The sequence below is a fragment of the Amphibalanus amphitrite genome, unplaced genomic scaffold (genome assembly GCF_019059575.1).
Source record: "Amphibalanus amphitrite isolate SeventyFive unplaced genomic scaffold, NRLGWU_Aamphi_draft 000121F_arrow, whole genome shotgun sequence".
Taxonomy (NCBI): domain Eukaryota; kingdom Metazoa; phylum Arthropoda; class Thecostraca; order Balanomorpha; family Balanidae; genus Amphibalanus; species Amphibalanus amphitrite.
In genome coordinates this window covers 720,249-745,652 of record NW_024881616.1, presented here as the reverse complement: position 1 = coordinate 745,652, position 25,404 = coordinate 720,249, and the positions used below count along the sequence as shown (strand labels likewise).

The following is a 25,404-nucleotide window of genomic DNA, read 5'->3' as shown; positions in this document are numbered from 1 at the left end:
TAATAAAGTGACACTTTTGGACATAAAAATCGTAAATTTCCTTATTCATGAATAAAATATTAGTTCAAAAGAGTTATTAGTATGAAAAATATATGTTACTTTATAAATAAAAGTACTTTTTCTTATTTCAGATTAATAAACATCATTGATATCGGTTTTCATTTTAATAGGCACTAATTACGATTGTCATAGCTGCGTCAAAAATGTATACTAATCAACAGCATGTTGTTGAAAAGCGGGGCGGAAAATGGTGGAAAACCCTTGCGGAAAAATTGTTAAAATAACGCAGATTCGAGCAAGTCATAATATATTGGATGGGAAGACGGCTGAACAAGGTGAGAACTTGAACTGTGGTTCATACGAATGGTAACTATTGTGTGTTTTGAATGTTACTTAGTGGGTAAAGGTATTCTTCGTCAATTCAATTTTTGTGCCCGAATTCGCCCCCTAAGCCTTGGTCATTCACTCTCACAGGTAAAATACCCGCAGGTATTCAAAGCAGAGAACATTCGGTTTATAGTGTTAATGACTCATCTCACCTACAAGCTTTTAGATTCATGGGGATATCTGGGGTCACTCGATCCAATTGGAGGACTTCGGAGTGGCGGCGCGGGTAAGTAGCGTCACCTATTGGTGAAGTGGTCGAACTATTTGTCGGGCATGTTTTCATAGATGTCGCTCGTGATGTTCTACGTTGCGCGATTCGGTAAACAGGCCGGCCTAGCTCAACTCCCAAGAGAGGCTATCTGCTGAACCCAGGACCATCTTGTGACGTGTCATATCATATCATGCATGGCGGACTGGCGGAGGTCCAACGGCCAAACACATAAATGTAGACTGACTCTCAATCACGACTGTTTCTATTTAGCACCACATTCTATCGATGCTGCTGCACGGTCGGACCGCCCTGGCCCATGGGGCCCCTGGGTCGGACGGCCAGAGGACGTCCTATGACCGTTCCTCTCCCGCATTCCTGAATGCACTGGGTCTGAGGCCGCAAGGAGGGGCGTGACCTATAACCATGCTTCATTGGTAGGGCTAATGCAAGAGGCTAATGGCTCCCCTAGAAAGGAAATCTGGCTCAAAACATTACGCCCATGGAAAGAACTGGACACCCGAGCTTATCGATTGACCTCGCGCCTCCCCCTCCCCACCAGCTCCTCCAACCACTGTTACGTGCTAGCCCTAGGGGATTTATAGCCATTCAGTTGGCCGGGGACATATATAACCGCGTGGGGGTCAGCCGTCAGATCAGACGGAGTAAGAGTCGACGAAGAAGTCGATGGTACAGTCACCAGCACTTGCTACTAATCACCTCGTTTTTGCTCAGTAGTTTGAAGACCGATCAATTCTCAGTCGAGTAAGATACGTCAAACGATCGGTTTGGTCCTCCGATTTTCGAATATCTAACTTGTTTTTGTATGTTCGAAGCATTTTGGGATGAGGAGCCAAAAAACATCTTTTCCGCCCTAAAGTTGCCCCAAGAAGTCGTAGAACCTAGCCCCGCCTCTGATCCACAGACCACTAGTGCCATCTCTTGTCAGCCGAACAAACCGCAGAAGTAAATAATGTCACGTGACCTTTGCACACGCTACAATTACTACGCAGTTGTAGTGGGGAAAGCGGGGCGGAGGCGTGGAGAGGGACGCGATCGGTCGGCTGGGGTCAGGTCGCCGAGGTCAGAGGTCATCCGCCGGAGGGTGTTTGGGCGGTTGGGCCGTGTGGGCTGGGGCCTGCGGAGTGGGGAGCGCCTGGACCTGTCTGGAAACAAGTTCTACAGCGCTGTGGCAGTCGAGAATATTGTGAGAAAAGAGAGAGAGAGAAAGAGATAGAGGAGAGAGAGGGAGAGGGAGAGAGAGGGAGAGGGAGAGAGAGAGAGAGGGAGAGCGAGAGAGGGAGGGAGAGCGAGAGAGGGAGGGAGAGAGGGAGAGAGAGGGAGAGAGAAGGAGAAAGGGAGAGAGATAGAGGGAGAGAGAGAGAGAGAGAGAGAGAGAGAGAGAGAGAGAGAGAGAGAGAGAGAGAGAGAGAGAGAGAGAGAGAGAGAGAGAGAGAGAGAGAGAGAGAGAGAGAGAGAGAGAGAGAGAGAAAGAAGAAAGACTGGAGGGAAGGGATAAGGATGGGAGGAGAGAAAACAGAGACAGAAAAGGAAAACCAGGGAGGGTAAAATGAGAGAGAGGGTAATGGGTAAATCAGTGAGGGGAGCGAGAGAGAAAATATTTAAATGTGTCAGCTTGTTTCGTATGTAAAATGTAAATTTGCTTTCCATCATTTCAGCTTCGGATTGGAAATTAAATCTTAGCATCCTTATGATAAACAAACGCTGACGGGATGGGGACGTTTTTATGGTCGTCGTTGGCAGCTCGGCACTAATGGGGATGATGTTGAGGGTTTCGCAAATATTTCATAAAAGAGATGCTATTTTTTGCATCACCTATTAAACATTTTTTACGTTTGCTATGAAAATGTTAGGCCCAGTTCCTTCAAGATCAGCTCCACGACTCCACAGCTTACAACCGGAGCTAGCTAACATAACAATTCACCCGAGCCGTGTTGATGGCATGAACTTTCCGTCGAGTGCTGAGGGTGTTTCACTGAGGGTGTTTCACGCCCCTCCGTCTAACTCAGCTCCTGGGCCACGTTGCGACACGCGGTAAGCGGCAATCGAAAGAGCGTCAAAAATAAGAAGGAAAACACTCGGTCATTTTAAGGTCAGGGCAAAGGTCCGGTCACCAGAGTTCATCAAAGGTCAAATTTTGTCGATTTCAACGATTTTAAACACCCGACGACTAACTCTGGAACCAATAGAGCTATACAGCGCCGTGGAAAGGCGCATTCGATAGCTCTTTTAACGCTCTTTCGCCAACATATCCTCAAATTTGACCTCAGATCAACGGTTTAGCCCCCAGAGGGCACCGCTCTGATTGACTTCAAATTTGACCTCAGATCAACGGTTTAGCCCCCGTGTTTTCACCGCTCTAGCACGTCTCTGTCAAATCAAAAGTTATAGTAAAAAAAAAACTGCTGAAGACCTTTCATGACCTGAGATGACCTCAGGGGCACACAAAGGGGGCACAGGTGCAATTTCCCGATTCAGAGTGTCATGTTTACATATGAACCGATGTTTGAGAGGGTGTAGAACGACATTCGGCCAAAAGAGGCTCATTTCAATTTTCTCCCATTGATTTATATGGAGCAGTCGTAAAATTGAACTGACCTTAGGTCACAACTCACAGATATAGAAAAAAATCCGAGATATCCATTTTATACATACTGTTACCCTAAGCAACTGAAAGTTTAAAAGTGATCGCTCAGTCGGTGTAGCCACAGCGAGCTTTCTAACTTTTTTCTGAGGTAAGGTCACTTAACGTTACCTGGTGACCTGACCTTGAATGACCGGGATCTGAAATTTTCATAGCATGTGCGAAAAAGATGTCGGAGCGGGTGTATCTAAAACAGCGGCGCTACGCGTCGCCGTTTATATTCGCGAAAACCTAGGGGGGGGGGCGTAAAAACTCCCCCCAGGACGGCGCGGATCAAACGGCCCGTGAGACCTCAGGATGGTGCCCCTGAGACCTCGGGATGGTGCCCCTGAGACCTTGGGATGGTGCCCCTGAGACTTCGAGATGGTGCCCCCTCAGACCCGGGGAGAGTGCTCCTTCAGACCTCGGATTTCGGAAAAGTGCCGCTGGAAACTTGGAATGGTGCCCCCGGAGACTTCGAGATGGTGCCCCCAGACCTCGCGATGGTGCCGCCGGAGACCTCGGGATGGTGCCCCGGACCCTCAAGATGGTGCCCTCTCCGACCTTGGGATGGTGCTCGCGGAGAACTCGGGATAGTGCCAGCTGAGAACTCGAGATGGTGCCCCGCGAACCTCGGGATGGAAATAAATGGACAATATTAAACTAAAAATTAGAAAACTAAACTTAACTAAAAAAAACCGAGGCGAGGGACAGAAATGGGCCTCCGGGAGACCCCGAAAACGGTACCCTATTCCGATAGACCTGGATGGTGCCCCCTTAGGAGACCTCTGGGTTAAAGCTCCCGTCGGTGACCTCCGTGATGAATTAAAAAAAAACTCCGTGATGGGCCCCGGGAGACCCAAGGGGGAGAATGGCCCCCATGCCCCCCTCTGGATCCGCCACTGAAATGATCTGACCCAAGACCTTACCTAAAAACGACCAAAAGCCTTCCTTCATTGTCCGAAAACCGCTGACAGTTGATAGCTCAATGACAATGAGCCGTGCATAAGGAGGCGTGAAAACACTCTCCTCATCTCGATCTATTACGAGAGGACCATGTCAGGGCGTGAGAAAGGTGTTCTCAAAATAGATGACACTGTATGAAATTATGAATCAGTAAATAATTCGCGCCCCGTTGTGTTATTGGCGGACCCTACCACCTGATGGGGTGGTGCAGCCGTTTCGTCCTCCACCTGAGATCTCGGAAAGTTACCGACTGATTTTGAAAATTCGAAGAACGTTCGATAGCCCCACCAGGGAACTACCTTGTAACCAGGTTTCGTTGACCTAGGTGCAAACCATGATGTCACAGGTCAGGTCAAATGTTGCATTTTTTCACCGATTTAGTCTAAGGAATGCGTTACAGTCAGTTAACGCATCAAATAAAAGGCATGCTATCGAAAAAATCGATGGAGCGTGGTTGCCCAATACATATGTTGCCTAAAGAGGTCACTGATGCCAGGTCAGGTCACAGAGGTCAGGTCACTAAGGGTCACAATATGAACCCAACTATGCTAATTGCTAGGGTCACGTGATACATGTTTTATGGTCAATTTTACATTTAAAATTCAATGGTGTGGGCTAGACGGCCATTGGGGCCGTTTTAGATTGCGTTCTGGTGGAGGTCAGGTCAAGGTCAGGTCAAAAAAGGTTAAATTTCAGAGTTTATATTTTGCATAAAAGGGGTATCTATTCGATGCAGCTCATCACGGGAAATCCAATGGTGGTCTTTGGCTTGCTCTGTGTGTTCTGTGACGGCTAAAAATTGAGTTTGAAAATTTTACGTAATACATACATTTTGAGTAGTGTTTTTTTTTTGCCATAACTTTGCTAAAAATGGAGCTATCGAGTTTAAGTTTGGCATATCTAGAGCAGATAGTTCTATAACATATATTCCAGCTTTAATTTTGAATGTTGTTGGTATTTTCGGGGTGTTATACTTCTATAGTTTTGATGGTCGAACTAAATTTTTGTTTAGAAATCAGAGTTAGCAGTTTTGTGGTGCTGTTTATTTTACATCTTTTTTATCTTGAATATTGTTTGTTATCTTCAAAACTGTAAGCGTGACAGCTCTTCCCGCTAAACCTTTTATTGGATCGAAAATGACAGAACATGACGTCACTCTGACGTCATTTGTGACTAACCTTTTATAAGAGCTCTGGAAAAATTTGGTCACAAGGTGTAAAAATGATGCCCGGAGGGGTCTTGAAAGTTTGGTGGCGACCTACACTTTACTTTAGGAGATATCGACTGAAAAGGAGAGGGGGCTGTTTCGCGCCCCCCTCCCCCCAACCGGGCTCGAGGCTTTCAGTTGTTGCTCTCACATAACTCTTGGTTATATTACAACGTAGTGGAATTGCAAGTGGCAATATAAGCTTCCTGCCCGCGCCGGACCCGAGTTTAAACATGCAGGCTGAATTTTAACATTTGACTTTAAAATTTTTACCGTTGAGCTTTTTAGAAGTTGTATGAACTGTTCAGCTCCTTTTTTGGTCCGTCACAGCGGGCTTGTGTGTCATTTGTCAATCAAAATCGAATTAAAAACTTTTTATTGGGTCTGGTTATCTCGCCAAATTCTTAACTGAATCGTTTAGTAGCTTTTGATTGGGCACTGCCCACGTTGTCTGTCAAACTTTTTGTGTCAACGAGAATAGGCTGCTGACATCGTTTGTCGCGGTTAGATAATACCAATCCACGTCCCAGTGTGGCTGCTTGATCGCACTTTCCCTGGCCCGCCTCTCCCACCAGGCTAGGTTTTGCCCGGCACAGTCCGCACAGCCGTCGCCTCAGTGCCTCGGGCGGTGACCCGTTCAAAGGGGCTCACAATTCGTATGGTGCCGTGGCTCTCAAACCAACACAGAACGGTGAAACGCACAGGCTAACCTTCACTGAAAACACTTTGGAAGAACGTTAAGAACGTACAGGGGTATTTAGACCCCTGTGGGGTAAAATGTTATGCCACCGTTTTTCAGAACCTCCATGGTTCTTCACGTAGACGGCTTTGCATTCTCATCAAAAGAATCCACACGATTCTTCCAAAGACTCTTATGAGGTTTAGGGTTTATAATAAGAGTGTTCTTAGCACCTAGATAAGAACCCGAAAGGGTCTGTGAAGAAGTCCCTGAGGTTTATAGGGAAACCACCCTGTGTTCTGAATATTGGTTGTAGAACCCTTTCAGTTCTATTGCAATACCGCAAAATCCCCGTTCATTCGTCTATTGAACCTCACATGCATGGCTATCGACCTGCGCCGTCACATCTGCTGCGTAAACACAGTATTTGATACACCTTAAGATGTATTACCTTCCTCTTTACTCTGAGCAATCAGCCTGCAAGTCTCCAGTCAGGAACAACCAGCCCGCAACCAGCCCATGCGATCAGCCCGCAACCAGCCCGCATTCAGTCTGCGATCAGCCCGCAATCAGCCTGCAGGAACGCTTTCCATTCGGCCGCGTCACTTGCCTTACACATCCAAGCCAAAGAACTCCAGGAGCCAAATATGAACACATTTTTAGCTTTAGCAAGTGGATGTTTTCACAAACACTGTATGTTTGCGCTATCGCCCATGTTAGCAGCCGGGTGGCGATATCGCATTCTCCCAAATCACATATAGTTTCTCCTTCCACCACCAGCCTCAAGCCAGCGTTTTCGACGATGTCGACGTCTCCGCGCGGCGCGCGCCAGGACGCTCTCCTCAGACTCCAGGGCCTCAATCAGAGCGGAGATGGCCTCGTCCCCTAGAATGAAGAGTCGGGCGGATGCGTTATTCAACAGGCAGGGAGTAAAGAAACTTAGATTGACTTCAGAGACCATGAGTCTACTCCAAAAATAAAATAATGCACTTGACATATAAAGTGCAGCATAGATAAAATATTGCACTAATCAGCACGAACATATGTTTATTAAAATCAGCCAAATTTATACCTAAATCAATTGACCCCAAAATGGCAAGCTGATTCTATTCCTGGTTTATCTTCATTTGGAAGATTTGTCTCAATACCACATGCATAATTTAAGCTATGGGGCATTTATACAACATATAAATACTTACTGCATTGATTGGTCTTGCATATGAATTGCCTTCATCCAATGCATTCATCCATGCATTTGAAGAGCGTTGTGATATTGCTTATTATGGTCAATCACAAGTAATATAAATAATACACAACACTTGACAAGCAAAAAATTAACCTTATTTCAGTTCTTCAATATTTGATTACTTGCCATTCACCCAATCTTGCACCAGCCGCTCGTCACTGCACAAAGCGTGATCCAACGCGATCGAAAAATGGCGATCGCTTCCGGTGGACGCTAGAACGTAGTACCGCGGGCGTGGTCTTGATGAAAGCCATTACACTGATTAAACCACAACCCCTTCTTCTTAAACCCGATGCTAGTTCGTGCAAAACCTTCAAAGGGTTTATCTTTCGCGCGCTTGGTGTGACGTAATATCACGTGACTAGGGAGAACGAAGAAGAACCGGTGTTGGTCGAGTTGAAGCCCCCCTGGGGCCACTAAGATTGCACGCGAAGAAGCAGCACGTGTCTTCGGTCTATGTGAAACACTGTGTGTGTTCTTCATGAACCAGACGTTCTGCTTCGCCTCTAAGCCAGTTTACCCTAATACCCAAAAAACCTAAGTGTGGAATATTTTAAGATGCTTTTGCATAACGTTCTTTCAACTTGTTTTCAGTGTTCCATATAAGGCGAACGGCTGATTCTGGCGCCGGGGCTTCATTCATGCTAAGGCGCCCAATCACAGCGCCGCATTTCAGTTAGTGTCGGGCGCAAAAGCTGCTATGCTCCGCCCCTCCATCACGTGACCCTGCCCTCACGTGGCCTCAGTCACGTGGTGTTTCCACTTCTTGGCGCATGGCGGCGCTAGTCTCGCAAGGGCGGTGGTAGCTTGCTCCCCCGCCGTCCGGAGGTGATGGGTAGCAAGTGCTGGTGACTGTACGTAACGGTCATGTGGTAACCGACGGACGAGCAAAATTGAATGACTCATGGAACAGAAGGATATATGATGCTGAATATTCTAGACTTTCTTCATGTCGCACCGTGTTAGGATCTGTCTTTCAGCCAGTTACCTCCGGTCCGCCGTGTCAGTGGTCGTACTCGTATCGCATCAGACGTGACGCTACACCTGAGCCGTCCGTGGATCGGGTCGGGGCCGCGTCACGACGGGATGCGTTACGACGATGCAGGATCAACGTGTCGGTTGGTAGTGGTGGTACTGTGATACAGTGGTTTGATACAAAGGAAGTTATAGAGCTGCCAATGTACCTATACTGAAGAATGCAGTTTCATCCATTCAGGCTCAATGTTGACTTGATGTCATCCTAGAGGAAGTCACAATGACTTATAAATAGTCATGCACGGGTTACGAGACGCAGTGTCTATACCAGCCGACCGCTGATGGTAAGCCCAGTCAGTTCATGGGTCGAAACTGAAATGAAACGACTAACGAGATCCCATGAGTTTTCAGGACAAGATTGAGTTTCGGGACCTTGTGGAGGAGCCTGTGTTCCCCGCAGCGAGTCAAATCACTTTTTTTGGACTCAAAAATGAACTCTCCTGCCTGCATTTTCTGAATTATCGCTTTTGCCGGCGGCAATCGAGATGAACCGAGATCTCGCTGTTGCAGACCTGCGGGATGGCGTAGAATCGAATGCCCTGATCCAAGCGACGTGCTGACTAATGTTCCTTGCCTGGCGAGGCAAGATGCCGATTATTTCTTTGCCTGGTGCACCAGAAGTTCTATGTTATTAATATGACATATCTATTGTCTACACTGAGCCTGGGGAGTGCGGAGTCGCTCAGGAAAGAAACGCTCCACTATTGATTACATAGTTTTTTAATTGCTGGCCTTGATCGGCTGTGCTACAGAATGGGCCACTGATTGCGCGGATGAGACAAAATAGGAAGAAAATGTGTTCAAAAAGTGAACAAGCGGATGGTTGCTAGGCGACCTAGTTCTTTTGCTTTGAAATTGCGGCTGGTTGCCGGGCAACCTGCAATTATCAACCACTTCGTACGTGACGGAATTATTCTGAACATAAATGAATTTCTAGGTCTTGTTTTTCCGTATTGGTATGGAGTTACGCCAGATTTTATCAGATTTACGGTATGTTCCGTACATCACTTTCAGGACTTTTTTATATTTGCAGCTTTTGGGTGTTGTAGCCTCTAGGTATATAGGGCCTTGTGTTGTAGTATAGGGGCCATTGTATGTTGTATTGGGCCATTATGATTGTATCAGTATGGGGTAGGGTGTTTCATTACACTATGGTAAAATAATGTTGGTTCAAAACTCAGCCATATCGACTTTGCCCCAACTCTACCCGTAAAACTGAATCGATTGATACGCTTGAAACCCAAATTTAAGTATATTTAGGGGTCGCACACTTTTGTCACCAAAACTCGTTACACAGAGAAGGGGGCACATCCTTCCTTGGTGCGCTTGGGCAGCGCCTTCCGGTTGAGTTCCACGACTCGCAGGCCATCGTTGTTAGGGCCCTGCCGCCCTCAATAGACCGTTGCAGAGCCCTCAGATGCCAGCATAGCCCCCGCAGCCTGGTTGTGTTGGGGCCCTCAGAGGCCGTCGCTGGGCCGCCTGAAGCCAAATGGGCCCTCAGACTTGATTTGGGTCTAGGGCCGTCACGAGGGCCCTCAGAGACCGTCGTAGAGACCCTCAGGGGCCAGTGGGGCCCCTGAAGTCCTGTGGGACCCTCAGCGGTCGTCATATGGTCATGAGGGCCCTTAGTGGTCGTTATAGGGCCCCAGGGGACAGAGTTCGTCGTGAGAGCCCACAGAGATCATCGTAAGGGCCCTCAGAGGCCGTCATAGGGGCCCTCAGAGGCCAGCGTGGGCGTGGCCCCTGGCGTCTCTGTGGGACCCTCAGCGGTCGTCACGAGGGCCCTTAGTGGCCGTTGTAGGGCCCCAGGGGACAAAGCCCTCAGGTGGGAGCCCTCAGAGATCGTCATAAAAGGGCCCTCTGAGGCCGTCGTGGGGCCCTCAGATGCCGTGTGGAGCACCAAACGCGGCTCGGGACACTTCTAGCCGGTGTGGAGGCCCCGACTAGCATGGGACGCTCCTGACCATAAATAGACACCCCGGATGATTCCACATCAGTGTTCGTTTCCCGATCACTGGTTTTCAGGAGAAAATGTATTGGATGGTGCGACGGGCCCCTTGTATGGATTTTGGGGGTGCAAAAAAGATATGTTTGCACCCCCATGTTTTTCGATGGGGGTGCAGCTGCACCCCCTGCACCCCCTATTCCGCCGCCACTGCCTGGCTTTCTCAACCAAATCAGTTCGCAAGAAGACTACTCATGTTACGCCCAGAAACAAAATCAGAGATGAAAAGTCGCAGAAATGTGCGACCTCTAAACATCATCAGAATGAAGTGAAATTTTACACAGAAACTTGTGAGCAGATGACATTTGAGGGGAACATCGATATGACTCGCAATATGGCACTTTGAAAATGTGAAACACCCTAGTATGGGGCCATTTTGGATGTTGTATAGTAGAGAGGCTGTTATCCATATTCAACTTTCCTTCATTACAATCCTAAGGTGCATTTCAGCTCTCATCATGATTCCTGGGTTTCATCAAGATTCTTACAAGTAGGATTGCTGGGCCTTAGGTTCATTGTAAAAGGCAGAGTGGCCTACAATTAACAAATACCGAAAGACCTTTGCAGGCTTTCCGATGCTGGCTGAGCACTATAGGAGTGAAGGATAGGTAACCAAATACCAATTTCAAGTTGAAGTGCAATTGACCCAGGTCCCAGCCATTCTTGAGAGTAAAAGCTACTGCAGGCTGCATGCACACATGCTAAAAGTGAGACCTTAGCTGACTTGAGTAGGGCACCATATTAAGCAGTCCCTCACCAGTTACCAGCTTTGGGCCTAGTTGGCCAAGCTGTTCTTGAGATGTTTAAGGGAATATACCACTTTTAACATTGAGCTTGAACTGGAATATCAGTTTTGTAGCTTGAGCTGAGACTACCAAAAATCAGGAGCTTTTACAACCCAACAATTACCCTAGGGAGATATTTTTCATTTTTTATTCTGAAATCAGTGCCTTATGCAGGTATGTGGTGCCTTACCTACCATTACAGAAGAATGCAAAGGATGCAGTGACCTCTAGGCTCTGGCAGGGACCAACTTAGCCAATCAGCATTCAGTTGGTTTTGAACTATGAAATATGATTGGTTAATGTGTAATAATTAATAAGCTTCTGCTGCAAACTTTGTTTGCCTCTACCAAAGAAGGAAAATAGTTATTCCTACATTTAAATATTTTAAATGTAAGTTATGGATATGATTTATTTTCTTTTTGATCATTTTCAGCATAAAAATCATACAACTGTAGCATTTCTAAGTGACCCCTGCACATGCACACATGCAGTACCTATTATGATTACCTAACACTCCAGCTATGATGCATAGAAATGTATTTCCCTGTGAGGTATCACCTGTTGGCTACCTATTGACTGCTTGTAGCTCAGTTCAAGTTGAGCTTAAGCAGTTGCAAATACATTGAGGCTGTCAAAAGTGTCGCAAAGCCTGGCAGGGCTGGGCTTCCCATACTGAGATTTTGCTGTTGAACTACAGGTTAGGTAACTCTTTTGCTTCCTGTGCTTTCACTCATTAATAAGACCAACCATGGGTCTCTTATCCAAGGTCTGATTATGATGATTAAGTGGATAGTTCAGATCAGCTTACTTTCTTGGATCAGTGCAGCTGTTGAAGAGTCAGTCAGTCCAACAACTTTATAGATGTGGCATTACATAACTGGTCACCTTGGCCATTCATGAGTGAAGTGTCATTTTATCTAGTTGTCATCTATTATTGTATTTGCTCCTCCTAGATCAATAACGTAAGATTTGACCTATTTCAGGGTGAAGCACAGGTGACGTGTCACCCACAGTGCCACCAATACTATACGTGTCTAGCCATGCTGGGTGTCATCATCTTCGACCGTCTGAACGACGTCATGTTCTCTCACGGGGACGAGAAGTTTGAGGAGCACATCCGGTGCATGGCGGCGCGAAATGGCCTCTTCTACCCGGCCTATTCGGACACGGTGAGCGTCGTCTGTATGTTGGCTGTTGGATCACTGTTAGTGACTATTGGGATCCCACCATCCATAGGAATGATTTAGGTACTGGTATCCGTCGAAGCCATACTAGTGGGTATTGTGGCACGTCAGATGTGGGAGACGCCTTTTATGCCCCTGAAATATATCGTGTGGCCGGTGATTTCAGATGCCGGAGCAGTGTCCTATTTTTCAGACTTTTTGGTGGCAAATCACACCTAATGGGGAAAATGTTTTCATCCAAAAAAATATGTATCACTGACTTATTACACCATTTTGCAAATATACTTCAGTTATTTATTTCCTTTTTTCTCATTCTAGGATTTTTTCATCATCAGCACACCCAACCAAAATCCAATTTTAGAGCACTGTGCCTGAGATAAGGGTTACGCCACTGAAAGTATGACTGACGTACCTATAACCTGTAACGTCAGATACCGGAGACGCACGTTACCTACCTACGCCACTGAAAGTATGAAAGTATTTGACTTATGGCCTATGATGTCAGATGCCGGAGACGCGGGTTACGCTGCTGAAAGTATGACTGACTTATGGTCTATGACGTCAGATGCCGGGTTATGCCACTGAAAGTATGACTGACGTATGGCCTATGACGTCAGATGCCGGAGACGCGTGGGGAGCGCGCGGACGTGCTGCTGCAGTTGTTCTCGCCGTTCCTGGCGTCCCAGCGCATCATGGCCATGGAGTTCCGCGACCCCTACTCGGAGGTCGAGTGCGAGGACGGACTCGTCATGGTCTTCCACGAGGTAAGGCAAATGTCCAACCGGCCTGACCTGACCTGACTTGACCTGACCTGACCTGACCTGATCCGACCCGACCCGGCCCGTACTCGGAGGTCGAGTGTGGGGACGGACTCGTTATGGTGTTCCATGAGGTGAGCGAGGTGCTGGTCTGACCTGACCTGACCTGACCTGACTCATTCTGGGAGGAGGGGCGAAGGGATGGAAGCATGCTATATGATGTACTGACGTTTCATCTACGTACCTTTCTACCGTACCTTTCAGTATCTGACGTGCCACTGCCGTCCTCCTACAGCACTTGACATACCAGTGCCATCCTGTTTCAGCAGCTGACGTTTCACTTTGTTTCAGTACCTGACGTACCATTGCCGTCCCGTTTCAGTACCTGACATACCAGTGCCTGTGCCTGTCTCGTCACTCGACCCTCTCGCCCCGAAAGTACGTCTCTGCCGCCGTCAGCCTGGCCAAGCTGCTCTGTGGCCCCGTGCTCAGCAGGTGAGGAGACTGTCGGATCTGTCCGAGGTGGGGTCACGTGACCGGTTAGTGTCGGAACAGGCCGGTAGGTGGCGGTGGGGCAGCTGCACCACAGCGGTCGGGGAGGGTCGAAACGATGCATTGAATGATGGGTGAGGGCCTGTATCTGGATTTTGTATTGCCAATGGTCTTTGAGAATATGCAAGGCTGGGGATTACTGAGGAGCAGCTATGTTTGCATTAATTTGACGCGCATTGGTATTTCTTAGCTTTACAATTAAGAATTAAGATGAATGTCAAGTCAGATGAGTTTTTTATGATGAGAAGGCTTAGTTGTAAGTGTCGAGTGGCATGACTAGTTGCAAATGAATGCATATTGCCCTTATAATAACAGAACTCTTAAAATTTGATTAATTACTGGGCCCATAAGAAGTGTTGGGGTTATTAGTTGCTCTTTCATAATGCAACTGAGTTCGCCTGACCTCTCCTAGGCTCGACAGCTCCTTCATTAAGTATAAAAAAAAAATTATCAGCAACGTGCCCTCATGGGCTCCAATTGATACCCATCATTAGCTTCGTATCACGAAACTTGATCGCTTATCAGTGGTCATGTTTAGAAGTTGAGGAGCAAAATGGCTCTTAGAGAACTGAATCAATGTGCCGGAACAATTTGGAAACCCGAGTATTGCATACTTCGGTGACCAAAATATGATGAGGGCACTTTTTGTCTCGCTGGAGAGGTGTTTTGTCGTTTTTTCTGTAAGGAAACGAGAGATTAATGTTCATTTAATTGGTACATGCTGCCGGTGACCGCGGGTGTTTTTGCTTAGAAATTGGATGAAGCTTATCCTTTTCCGCCACTCCTGAATTTATCGGAACGTGGTTATTAGCAACAGTTACTGAGAAGTGTGAGCTTTCGATGCACAGAAATACAGGCAAGTCAATTGAGAAGTGTCGCATTTCCATGGTGTCCGAGTTCAGACAGCGGTATATTTTACACTGCGTATCTCTCTTAGGTGAGGACGAGATTACAGCTTTGCACCGATTCTAAGTGTACTCTTCGGTACTTGTGTCAACACTGCCAGTCAATAACCGGCGGCGGAAATCGCCCCCAACATCTATTACGGTTTTATAATCGAACTCGCTCTGGCCCCAAGACCACTCGCGGTACACTCAGCATTATCGCATTAGGTGATAATCATCCTCAAGGAGCCGGTGCCTGTATGTGCCACCTGGGGCCGGTGCTATTTCTGGATGGCAGTCGGTCTCTCCTGAGTGGAGGTCCTCCCCTCCCCTCCGCTCTCCGTGGCTTCCGGTGGTTCTTTCAGCTCCTGCGGCCGGCGGGAGAGACTAGTCGTGTGGCTATCGCTGCACGGCCCCGTAGGACACACAGTTGTGCCTATCTCGCAATCATACGGTGACTTGTTTGTACCATTCAATCATCAGTCACTCCTGATTCTTTAATGCATTCATTGTTGGCGTAGATGGTCTCCTTTCTTCACATCAGCTGGGTTAGGTAAGACTAGTTCAGGAGCGTCTGGGTAAATGCTACAAATAATTAAAATCATTAAACAAACGTTATAAATCAGGCATGGCCAGCGTTTCTTTCTCCGCCTCTCGACAGACAGTCGATGTTCCGGTCTTCTCGCCCGAATACCAGGAGACGGCGCTCGCATCGTCGGATCTGCGTCTGCCCTAATCGGATTATATTCATTCACCCGCGATTAGCATTAGTCCGCCCACGTCACGACCCCCCCCCCCTTGGAGACTGACTATGCTAGTCACCCCCCCCCCCCCCGCCACCCCCACCCCCCACTTCCCCAGCTCCGTATCCGGGATTGTCAGTGAGGCTCGGCCCACCGTCTACCCCTCCCCCGCCCCATCTAATCGTCTGTCTCTATGTGTCTGTCTCTACCCTCTGGATGAGTTTCCGTTTTCCGTCCGTATCACTGTATGTGTGTGTCTGTGTGTGTCTGACGCATATAGCGACTCTGTCTGTGTGACGTCTGGCCGTTGTCAGCCGGCGCTGCGTCTCCGTCTGACCTGTCACTAACGCCCCCCGCCCGCCCGCCGACAGGCTAAAGTCGGGAGACGGCTCACTGTCACAGATGCTGAGCGCCATGCTGATGTCATACTGTCAGCTGCAGCGCTCCAACCAGGCCTACCACGTGGAGGCGGTGGAGAGACTCATCATCGGCGACCAGGTCCAGAACAAGATGGTCTCGGTGCTACAGGTTAGATGATGGGCTAGAAAGAGGTTAGAGGAGTTAGGGGATGGTCAGAGGGGTTGTTCTGACTTGACCAGATGGGTCTGAGTAAGGTCTGCGGATTTTAGGTCATCTTCTGGATTTAGTGCGGCTCAATTAGTTGTCAGGATGAACCTCTGATGAGACAGTTCAGGTCACGATGTCGTGCGAATTTAAAATAAAAAATGGCGCTCTTTTGCACGGCGGAGATAGGGTGTATTATGACACGCCTGTGCTGAGTGCTGAGATGTCAAATGCAGATGGAGATTCCGGATAGATCTAGTTTAGCGATGACAATCAACTCGGCACAGACTCAGCTCTGACTAAATACGTGTCAAACAAAATCTATCACATAGAAACAACCAGTGGCAACATCGTAGCCTGGCAAAAATCGGACCAATCTGCCATTGTGCAATGACTGCTTATCTCACATAGCTACACGTTTTAGTCGCTTATTTGCATACCGCCCTTGTTGTGCCAACTTCATTTCGCCATGCTTGAACCAGAATTAGCTGCCAAACCATGAGGATTAACAACGATCCCGTCGTCAAACCTTTGGGCCCCAAACTTTAGACCACTACTTACGATACAGGCCCACCAGTGTTTCTCCATGCCCTGCGCCGCCCTGTCTGTGTCTGACTTCCTCCCCTCCGTTCCATTCAGCGTGTGGTGGCCAGTCTGCCGTCCGGCTCGCGCTCCCACGCCTTCCTCACCGTGGAGGGTACCCTGGTGAGCCTGTACTCAGGTCGTCACGTGGCCGAACTCTCCCCGGCGGCAGTACTCAGTCTGCTGGTACTGGTCCACGCCGTGTCACCGCGAGGAGGAGCCGCCGGCACAGGTCAGTGGGGGTCAGGGGAGGTCGGTGGGGGAGGCCACAGGTCAGCTGTGGAGCTCAGTGGGAGGCCACAGGGTCAGTGGGTTTCAGTGGAGGTCAGTGGGGAGAGTCTCAGGTCAGTTGAGAGTCACAGGGTCAGTGGGAGGTCACAGGTCAGCGAGAGGTCAGTGGGCAGAGGTTAGAGGTCAGGTCAAAACTCCCAGGGTCAATTATCAGAGATACGTCCGGACCACGTTAGTAGGCCAGGGGCCAAAGGTCAGTCCACTAGGGCGATCAATGTCAATGAACATCGCTGGAATTAGGCCAATGACCCGGTCACTGGAGCGGTCAGTGTGCCGGATTCTGTCTCTACGCCGTTCTACATACCAGCACCGTACCGCCGCTGATTACGTAACGTGACAATGCGGCTCGTTTTCCGTTCCCGGACAGGATATTGTCAGTCTCTGCGGGAATTAGTCAGTCACTGCCGGTCAGTGAACGCGGAGCAAATGTAAATAAATGGCGGGTCCGTTTACGTAGCTCGCTCGCTCACGCTGCGGTGTGATATGTAGCTATTTACCGGAATCTTATTATAGCCCTTCTAACTGCAGCGACTTGACTGCGCCAACCATATCTGAGCTCGACCGTGATTATAAAAGATTTGCAGTAATTGCGCTGAATTCAGAACCATTCAGCAGGTACCGTACGTACGACAAGGCCGTGCCTTTATAACAAAGCGTCCACTTGCTTTTCTGGCGATACCGCATTATGTACAACAGGACCATGCAGCAGTACCGTATCACAAGGCCGTGCCGTGTACCACAGGGTCGTATCACAGTACCTGCTACCCAGAACACTACTTCTTACCATACCCGTCTGACCCTCCTCTTTTCCGACCCCGCAGACTCGAGCGGTGACCCTGAGGTCAGCAGTGGCGGCGGGCCCGCCTCCGACCCGGACGGAGGGGGCGGAGGACGGGCCGACTCCCAGGTGCACGAGGAGCTGTGTTTCCTGTCTGCCAGCCGGTCACCCCTGTCACCGTACCTGGTGTACGTGGTCCACATCTGGTCGGGCACGGCACTGGTTATCGTCAGTGATGTGAGTTGGAAAGAGGTGGGGAGAGATGGGAGGGACGGGAAGAAGGTGGGTGGAGTGGAACGGGAGGTGCTGGTGGGAGAAAGAAGCGGGGAAAGAAGTTGATTGAAATAGTGTGATAAGAGGATGATATTTCTTGATCGTCAAGGAGAGGATGCGGCGGGATAGTAGGGAATCTACATTCCCTACTTTACGAATTCCACGAACTTCGTCTTTTAAAAATAACATTCATTATGAAAGACCCTGTAGGTAGTTGTTCTCAGTAGGGCTCATGTTGAGCTGATAAAAAGACGTCTCTCTGTAACTTTGTGGTGCCTGGCGAATCTTATCAGTGTCAAACTATCGAGCCGAGCTGCGTGCCGTGGTTTATAGATGGCATTGAACCATTCCGGTATAGTTAGCGCCGAATGGTGTCCTGATAATGTTTTTAGAACACCCAGCTGCCAATGTAACTATAGAATAGTTTTCCCTTAGCGAAAGAAGATGTTCGGTTTGTTTATCCCATCTGAGACTGGAATGCCATAACGCATCTCCGTTCCGAGATATGTTTGTGCAAACACCCCCCGGCTGCTGGGAAAGGATATACTCGTCTGATTGTTCTTATTGTGGCAGGGTTAGTCGAATTGCATGCTTTCCATTATCCTCACCACATTGCTGCATTCAATATAAGCCTCTCCGGTGGTTATTTTATCACCCACTTCCACGAAATCCACATAACCAAGCAATCCCTCGTTTTTTTACTGCCGCGACCCGCCAATCACCTCCCTCCCCCGCGGCGTTTTTTGCTGCCCGCTGCCTGTCTCTCCCTTTCTTCTCACAGACGTCTGTCCCCCCCCCACTGACCCCCCCCCCCTACCCCCTCTCCGTCAACAGCTGTGCATGACGGACGTATCTGGCGGCCTGTGTGAGGCCATCGAGAGCCTGGCGCGTTACCAGCAGGCGGTGACGCCGTTCCAGCGGGACCAGGTGTACGCCCACCTCAAACACGGGCTGATGGCGCTCTTCTCGTGTGCCAAACAGATCAGGCACTCGCCTGAGGTGGGTCGGACGCTGGGGAGGTCACTGAGGTCGCAGAGGGGGTTGGGTGGCACAGGGAGGGTCAGGGTGCGGGTTGGGAGACTCCCTTTCCAGTTGCGGGATGGTGTGTATTGTACACACGCGTCTTTGATCAACGAAGCTGCGCTATCTTCTAGGTAAGGTGGTGTATGGCAGGTACAACAAAGGCTACGACAATTTCTTGTTATCTAACGTAAATGGATACTGCTCAGTTGTTAGATGTCATAAATGACCTTGATAAAAGCCTGATGAGCAGAAGCGTTGGAAGAATATCTGGTGAATGTGATGTGGTACCCTCCCTGTCGCTGCCGGGCCATAGGAGAGACTGACAGTGTGACAGAGCAAAGGTTGACCATAGGATACCGTACAGATCGTCTCCAGAGGTCATTTACACGCGGGTCCAGGAATCGCACGCCTCTTCGTGTCCTTGGCGCCGGCTCTGGGAGTTAAATTTGGCATAGGAGAGGGTCTTGGTAAAATAAACTCGTCTGTGTCTTGTCTTGTCTCGACTGTCTGTGCCAATGTCGCTACCATTTTTATCCTATGTTTGCGTATACTTTACACAGAATAATCAGGACAGAGGTTAACAGTCGTCTGAATATTTGAAGTTTGATTTTCGCCTAAAGATGACGGATGACAGTTGGGTCTGTGCGTTAGTATCGATGTGAGGACCTTTACTCGCGCCTGGCGACAGCTCCGCGCGGCGACTCTTCAGATCGGATGCAGATGAGCTTCCGGAAGGCGTCGAATGTCATCCAATCCCTCTGTTTGCCTGGTCAAGTGTGAATGTTTATTCCGTGTCGCCTTACAAATGCAAATGCTCTAATTCTGCGTCCCGGCGGTAGTTTTGGTCGGAGCCGCCCGCCTACAGAAATTATCTGCGTGTGCCGTGTCTGCCGGGCGGGACCGCAGCCTCCTCTGGCCCGGGTGGGCGGCCGTGGCCAATGTGCCGGGTAATAGCACCGCGGGGAGCCCGGTCCCGGATGTTTTCCCGACCTATCCGGCCATTTGTTTCGCGTATCGTCCATCCCTGGACGTATGTATGCGGGCGCCGCGCCGACGCGGTGTGGCACCATCGCAAACATTCAATTTATCACGACCCCTGTGAACTCGAAGATATATCAATTCGAATTTAGCCTCGTTCTGAGACTTCTATTAGCATCACCGTACGAGGCGAAGGATACATTTTATGTATTTTATCTTGTGGGCGGACTCAACTGTCAAAAGTTACCGTGAGATCAGCTGTACTGTCTGTACTGTTTAGTCTGTACTGTTTAGTCTGTTTAGTCTGTCTCTTTAGTCTCTTTAGTCTGTTTTAGTCTGTACTGTTTAGTCTGACGAAGCTCCATTTGCTGACGTTTGCTACCGTAAATGGAACATGTGTACCTACATTTTGGGCAGTTTACGAAGGCATTTTCTTCATTAACATTCAACTGATGTGGGTGTGAATGGCCATTGTATAAGACTATTTCTTAGAATCCATATTTCATCAAGTCTTGTACTATCGTATTTGATCTTTGTGGAGAATGACGAAAACATTTGAATTATCAAAGTCCAGCAGGAAAGTTGCATATCTACAGTGTTTCCTTGCATCATTATTTCACAAGTTTGCTTCCCCTAGAGATCGATGAAATGTTTTGCTACACAAGGTCACTTCATGTCCCCTCTCCCCAGGTCCGCTCTCTGCTCTCCCGACTGCAGAGCCAGTGGGACCAGCTGCGCCGTCTCCGGGTGGACGCGGCGCTGTGCAGCGGCCGGCCCGTGCCGCCGCCCGTCGACCAGGGCCTGGCCACGCTCTCCCGTACACTGGAGGCCGCCTTCGAGGCCGTGTGTCACGTGCTGCCGGAGCGGGTCACCCTGCCGGCCGGCCAGCTGCTGCAGCGAGCCGAGACCGTGCAGCGCGAGCTCAGTGACTATCGGTGAGAGACGGGTGGTGGCACGGAGGGGATGAGGATGTTGATAACACCCCAAAAACGATTGTCCTTGATTTGACTTTTCGCTTTATGTGTGACGTGTTGTACATGTATATGTGATGTGTTGTATCGTAGGTACATAATACTTATCCTTGGGATCAGTACCGATATAGGTCATAATCGTTTCTGAGTGTCCCCACCTTCCTGCCACACCCCTTGTGACCGCCGCGCCGCCCGGTGTCTGTCCCCCGCAGGAGTTTCCTGCTGGCGCGCGCCGTCAGTAACGCCACGGTGGAGACACGCTCCCACCTCAACATCAGCCGCTACCTGGACAATTTTCCCGACCTCGTCCACTTTATCTACGTGGACCGCAGCGTACACCTGATGACGGCGCCCTCCACCCGGCCCCCCGACGGCCGACACGACCTCACCGACACGGTACGTGGCGGGAGAGCCCGGGGAAAGGTGCAGAACGGACGGGAGCCGAATCGGTAGTGTCGTCGATGAGTTTTTTTTCTCTCTTGTGCCTCGAGTTCCGCGTAAATGTTATGTTAAGTCTTGCTTGAGTTTGGAATGGACTTATTTTTGTATCGTGGCATATTGAAGCTGATGCTCTGCTGTTTGGTTTTCTGACCGTAAAGACGTTTGTCTCGCCATTTAGAGTAGTTCAGTACCCTCACTATTTTTACCTGTGTCTTCCTGTAGCACTTACATAACACTTGCCGGGCTGCCATTTGCCTATTTTCTTTTTCTCTTCTTATTGCATCTGCTCAAGGTCACAAGGTAATTAGTTGCAGAAGTTATTTAAAAACTTACCGGCGCTGACAGGCTGCATATATACCTCTTCTGACCTGACTTGATGGCTAAACTACGCATACTTTCCTTCTCAGTATCGGCAACGTCGCTCGGTGTCACTTCACACCTTGGTCCGTTCTTCAGTAGAGCTATTAACATGCGCGTGTGTGCTGGAAACGGTAACCGAACGGTAACCGAACCGGCTATTTGCAGCCTCTCATTACCATTGTCTGAACTCTGAACGGACGTGGACCACTGTCTGCCCAATGTCGACTGTCTGTCCTTTCGGGGCCATCCTGTCACCGTCTGTCCTACCATGTGTTGTTGACAGGTACGGAAAATGATTGACCTGGCGTACCAGTACCTGCGGGAGGGCCACATGAGCATCATATGGCGCGACCAGCGCTACAGCTACGGACACTTTCTCTGGTTCGAGGATGCCATGGTGCGTGTGACCCTCTAAATCTTTGCATGTCTGTAATTGCTGTTTTGTCAGTCGGTCAGAATGTTGCTGTGTTTTCGTGGGCGTCAACGGATTCTCTCATGTCTGATATCAACTTGCTTACCTTCACGATGGTTCATGCTGGTATGATCAGCGGTAGTATGACTATGCTGCATGTGGTCGCCCGTGCTTGTATTTCATAACGTAAAATCGGATATTGTTTCCCCTATTGTGAGTTTCCGTTGATGGCGGGCCACCTCAGTAGCTGCTGCTAACCGACTGTACCACCCAGCGCTCAATATATCCTGTGACTCCTCCCCACAGGGTAACCCTCAGAAGGCCCGGGAGAGTCCGCGCCGGCTGAAAGCGCTGTACGCTGACTGGCAGCCGGGCATCCTGGCGCGAGACTACTTCAGGTAAGGCGGTACGCGCGGAACCGACCGCCAACTTAAGTAGGGCTCTGTAGTCCAATCCTTTGCTTGCCCTAGTAGCTAGATACTAGCGCTCTTTATTTCCACTGTCCCGTCTAAATTTTTTTCCGACATGGAGTGGGGCCTCGAGTTACCCGGTCTCGCTCATCCAAGTGATCCAACCAGCTGGGTTAGGGTGCCTGGTAAGAAGTGGTTTCGAGCTCAGGAGTCGATTTGTTAAACCTTAATTCGGAATGGTTGACATTCAACAACGCAATTCCAGTTGCTAAGGAAGGACGGCACCACATGCGCTTACGTCTGGAACCGCCTTAACATAGCTGATTATGGAATCGACTTTCCAACTTTCTCCAGTTGTTCCAGACAGGCCTCATACCGAACTGATGCTGAACTGATGACTTAAAACACAGGCATCAAAGTTCCAACTGGAAAGTTATTGTTCCTCCTCACGTCACCTCCTCTCAAACTATACCGATTGGCGGGCCGCCTCGCGTCCCTCTTGATGCCCGACAGCCATCGGTTGTGGAGATAGCTCGTCAGACGGCAGTTATGTCGTGCTCGAGCCAGCACTTAAAGAGCTGGGGTATGAGATGGTGCCGCAACATGTGTCGGCCAAAAGTCAGATCGTCCTGTGGGATGAAGGCATACGGCGGGCGCTGGAGAAGTTTTCAGTTACATTTTATAGCATTGTTGATCAGGACTTCTTTGAGGTGATACTATAATTCAGTTGAAATATGAAAAGAAGTTATATGTAATCATTGCAGCATAGCAGCTCGAGCACCATTGTTCTAAAATTGGATTTTGGTTGGGTGTGACTATGTCGAGCACAGTGCCATCCACCTGTCTCGACCGTCCCGTGTTCTATATGTGTGTCTCCGTGTGTGCGCCTGCAGCGCACTGGTGGCCGCCTGTGTGTCTGTACTCAGTGTCTCTGTGCCCGTGCAGCGCGCTGGTGGCCGTCTGTTTCCCGGAGGCGGCGCCCGAGGAGGTGCGCTGCTACCAGCTGTTCCTGGTTCACCGCGGACCCGTCCAGTCGGACCGCGTGCTCCAGCAGTCGCAGCAGATCGCCAAAACCGTCTGGGAGGTGTCTGGAGCCGCCGCCACGCCGCTCGATCTGCTATAGACACGCTGCTACACAGCTAGATATCTACTAGAGACGCACCTTCCCCGGTAGATCTTCGCTAGAGCCGCAGCTACACAGCTAGATCTGTTCTAGAACCGCCGCCACGCCGCTCGACCTGCTCTAGAGACGCTGTTACACAGCTAGATCTTCGCTAGAGCCGCAGCTACACAGCTAGATCTTCGCTAGGGACGTCGCTGCTCCGCTAGATACCTGCTGTGGGGCTACTTACAGGGATACACCGCTGGATAGCTGTTCTGAAGACATCGTCGCGAAGGTGGATGTCTGTAAGGGACGTCGCACTCCGCTTGTCCCGTTCAAGGGGCGTCATTGTGTCACTAGATCCTCTCCAGGGACGGTGCTTGGTTTTGTGTAGAGGCACTGCGTCGTCTTCATAATCGCCTGATGTTATGTGTGTTTTAGTTTATTGTCGGAGGGCTATTTTAAGCAGGCCTGCTGTGTGGCTCCTGTCCTCCAGACGTCCAGGCTGGGACTTCTCCGGAACTGTCGCCAGCTGGTTGCGGTCCCGTCCCTTATCTGTCCTTTGTTGCCATGTCTCCTGTCCCTACTCTCTCCCCCTCTCTCCTCTCTCCTCTGCCCGGTCGCCGACCCGACCTCCTCGGTTCCGTCCGCGGTTCGTTCAGATCACCAGTCAGCCTTCTGAGCCGACTGAGCCGGCGGCCGAGCCGCCGCGGCTGGTTGGACTATTTTTGACGTCATTATAGCTTTCCTGTAACGGCAATTATGGCATTCCGTGGATAGTTAGAGTATATAAGAATAATTTATACAATTACAGTGTTCTTGTAAATGCTCTCGATCATTTCCTAGATACAATTGTAGGCTGCAATTGGCGATCGGGAATATTATTAGATGCATATGGCACGCGAAATTACATTATTTGTAACTGGGTGCTCCTTACAGTATATTTATATTGCTATCATTACGATCATCCCACCCAACATGTGCTGTGAGTTACTTGATGCTAAATGTCAATCGCCTTCGTTTTCTCGGGAGGCCACAGTTGTGAAGCTTTGCGGGACCAAACGTCATTTACAAGCGGCTGCATGCCTTGTGCCATGTCGTCCTTTTTATATTCGATCGATGAAGGTTCCCTTGGAGCCCCGCGTGGTGCTCTACCCACACCCAATCACTGCTGTACGAATCAGCCTGATCCTGAGTACGTCTGCCTGAGTCTGCGGTCGTATATGCGTGATTGGTTCGACAGTGCCTGTTGTTGCTAGCTCTACTGTAATACACCCCAGGGTACCGACGGTGGGGTCATATCGAGCGTTAACTAAGCTCACCACCGCTGTATTACGGCGTAAGAAAGGCGGATGCGTATGAGAGCCTTGTGAATTTCCCCGGGGCCAGCGCCGTTGGGGAAATGCTCGGCCCACGTGGACTGTGGTACCTACGTGGTGGTATGTTTGTGTTTTCTATTGAGAGACGGCGTGATTGCTCTTGTCACGTCGCGTCTCGTCGCCCTCCACCCGGCCGAAATCTGCTGTGTGTTGAGGAATGGACTTAGGGAAATGGCCTCCGCGGTGATTCCTAGAGCGTGTGACGGTGTGATGATGTGCACTCATATAAATACGTGGAGAGATTGAGATTACATTTATCGCAGCGATGAATTACGTCAAGTGTGCCCCCTGATGTACGTCGTGCTATTTTTAGTCCCATTTGCCTGTGATGAGAGTGGATGCCTCAGAAATGCGCAGTAATGGTGAAGGTATTCTGGGATTACGAGTTGGAGGAAATGTATCAATCAAAAGTAGATCAGCGAAGTCATTAATGTGTGGTTGCATTGATGGATAAATGGGTTCATTTTGTGCCATTCCATTATGCAAACGGGTGGTGTGATTTTGAAGTACACATAAAGAGTCGACAATAATCGAAAAATAAACGTAATTATATCCTA

General features: G+C 49.3%; 1 protein-coding gene across 7 annotated transcripts; it reads left to right on the top strand.

Moving 5' to 3' along the window:
• The first annotated feature begins 194 nt into the window (after positions 1-194).
• LOC122381522 (Hermansky-Pudlak syndrome 1 protein homolog) lies at positions 195-25,404 on the top strand. 7 transcript variants are annotated; one of them, XM_043365782.1, is made up of 14 exons: positions 9,465-9,496; positions 12,146-12,331; positions 12,964-13,110; positions 13,487-13,599; positions 15,655-15,811; positions 16,487-16,661; positions 17,542-17,735; positions 18,606-18,770; positions 20,463-20,707; positions 20,956-21,139; positions 21,828-21,941; positions 22,263-22,354; positions 23,312-23,536; positions 23,630-25,404. In XM_043365782.1, the coding sequence occupies exons 1-13, from the start codon at positions 9,467-9,469 to the stop codon at positions 23,487-23,489; spliced, it is 1,980 nt and encodes a 659-aa protein (XP_043221717.1). In that variant the 5' UTR covers positions 9,465-9,466; the 3' UTR covers positions 23,490-23,536; positions 23,630-25,404. The 7 variants fall into 7 exon arrangements, with proteins under 7 accessions (XP_043221718.1, XP_043221722.1, XP_043221720.1 ...); XM_043365783.1 differs by lacking the exon at positions 9,465-9,496 and adding an exon at positions 195-335 and having other exon boundaries at positions 23,312-25,404; XM_043365787.1 differs by lacking the exon at positions 9,465-9,496 and adding an exon at positions 593-613 and having other exon boundaries at positions 23,312-25,404.

Coding starts and splice junctions, on each gene's coding strand:
- LOC122381522 (XM_043365782.1), top strand. CDS start 9,467: ATGTTGTATTGGGCCATTATGATTGTATCA. Junction 13,111..13,486: donor TCGTCATGGTCTTCCACGAG/GTAAGGCAAATG, acceptor GTCCCGTTTCAG/TACCTGACATACCAGTGCCT. Junction 16,662..17,541: donor AGGAGGAGCCGCCGGCACAG/GTCAGTGGGGGT, acceptor CCGACCCCGCAG/ACTCGAGCGGTGACCCTGAG.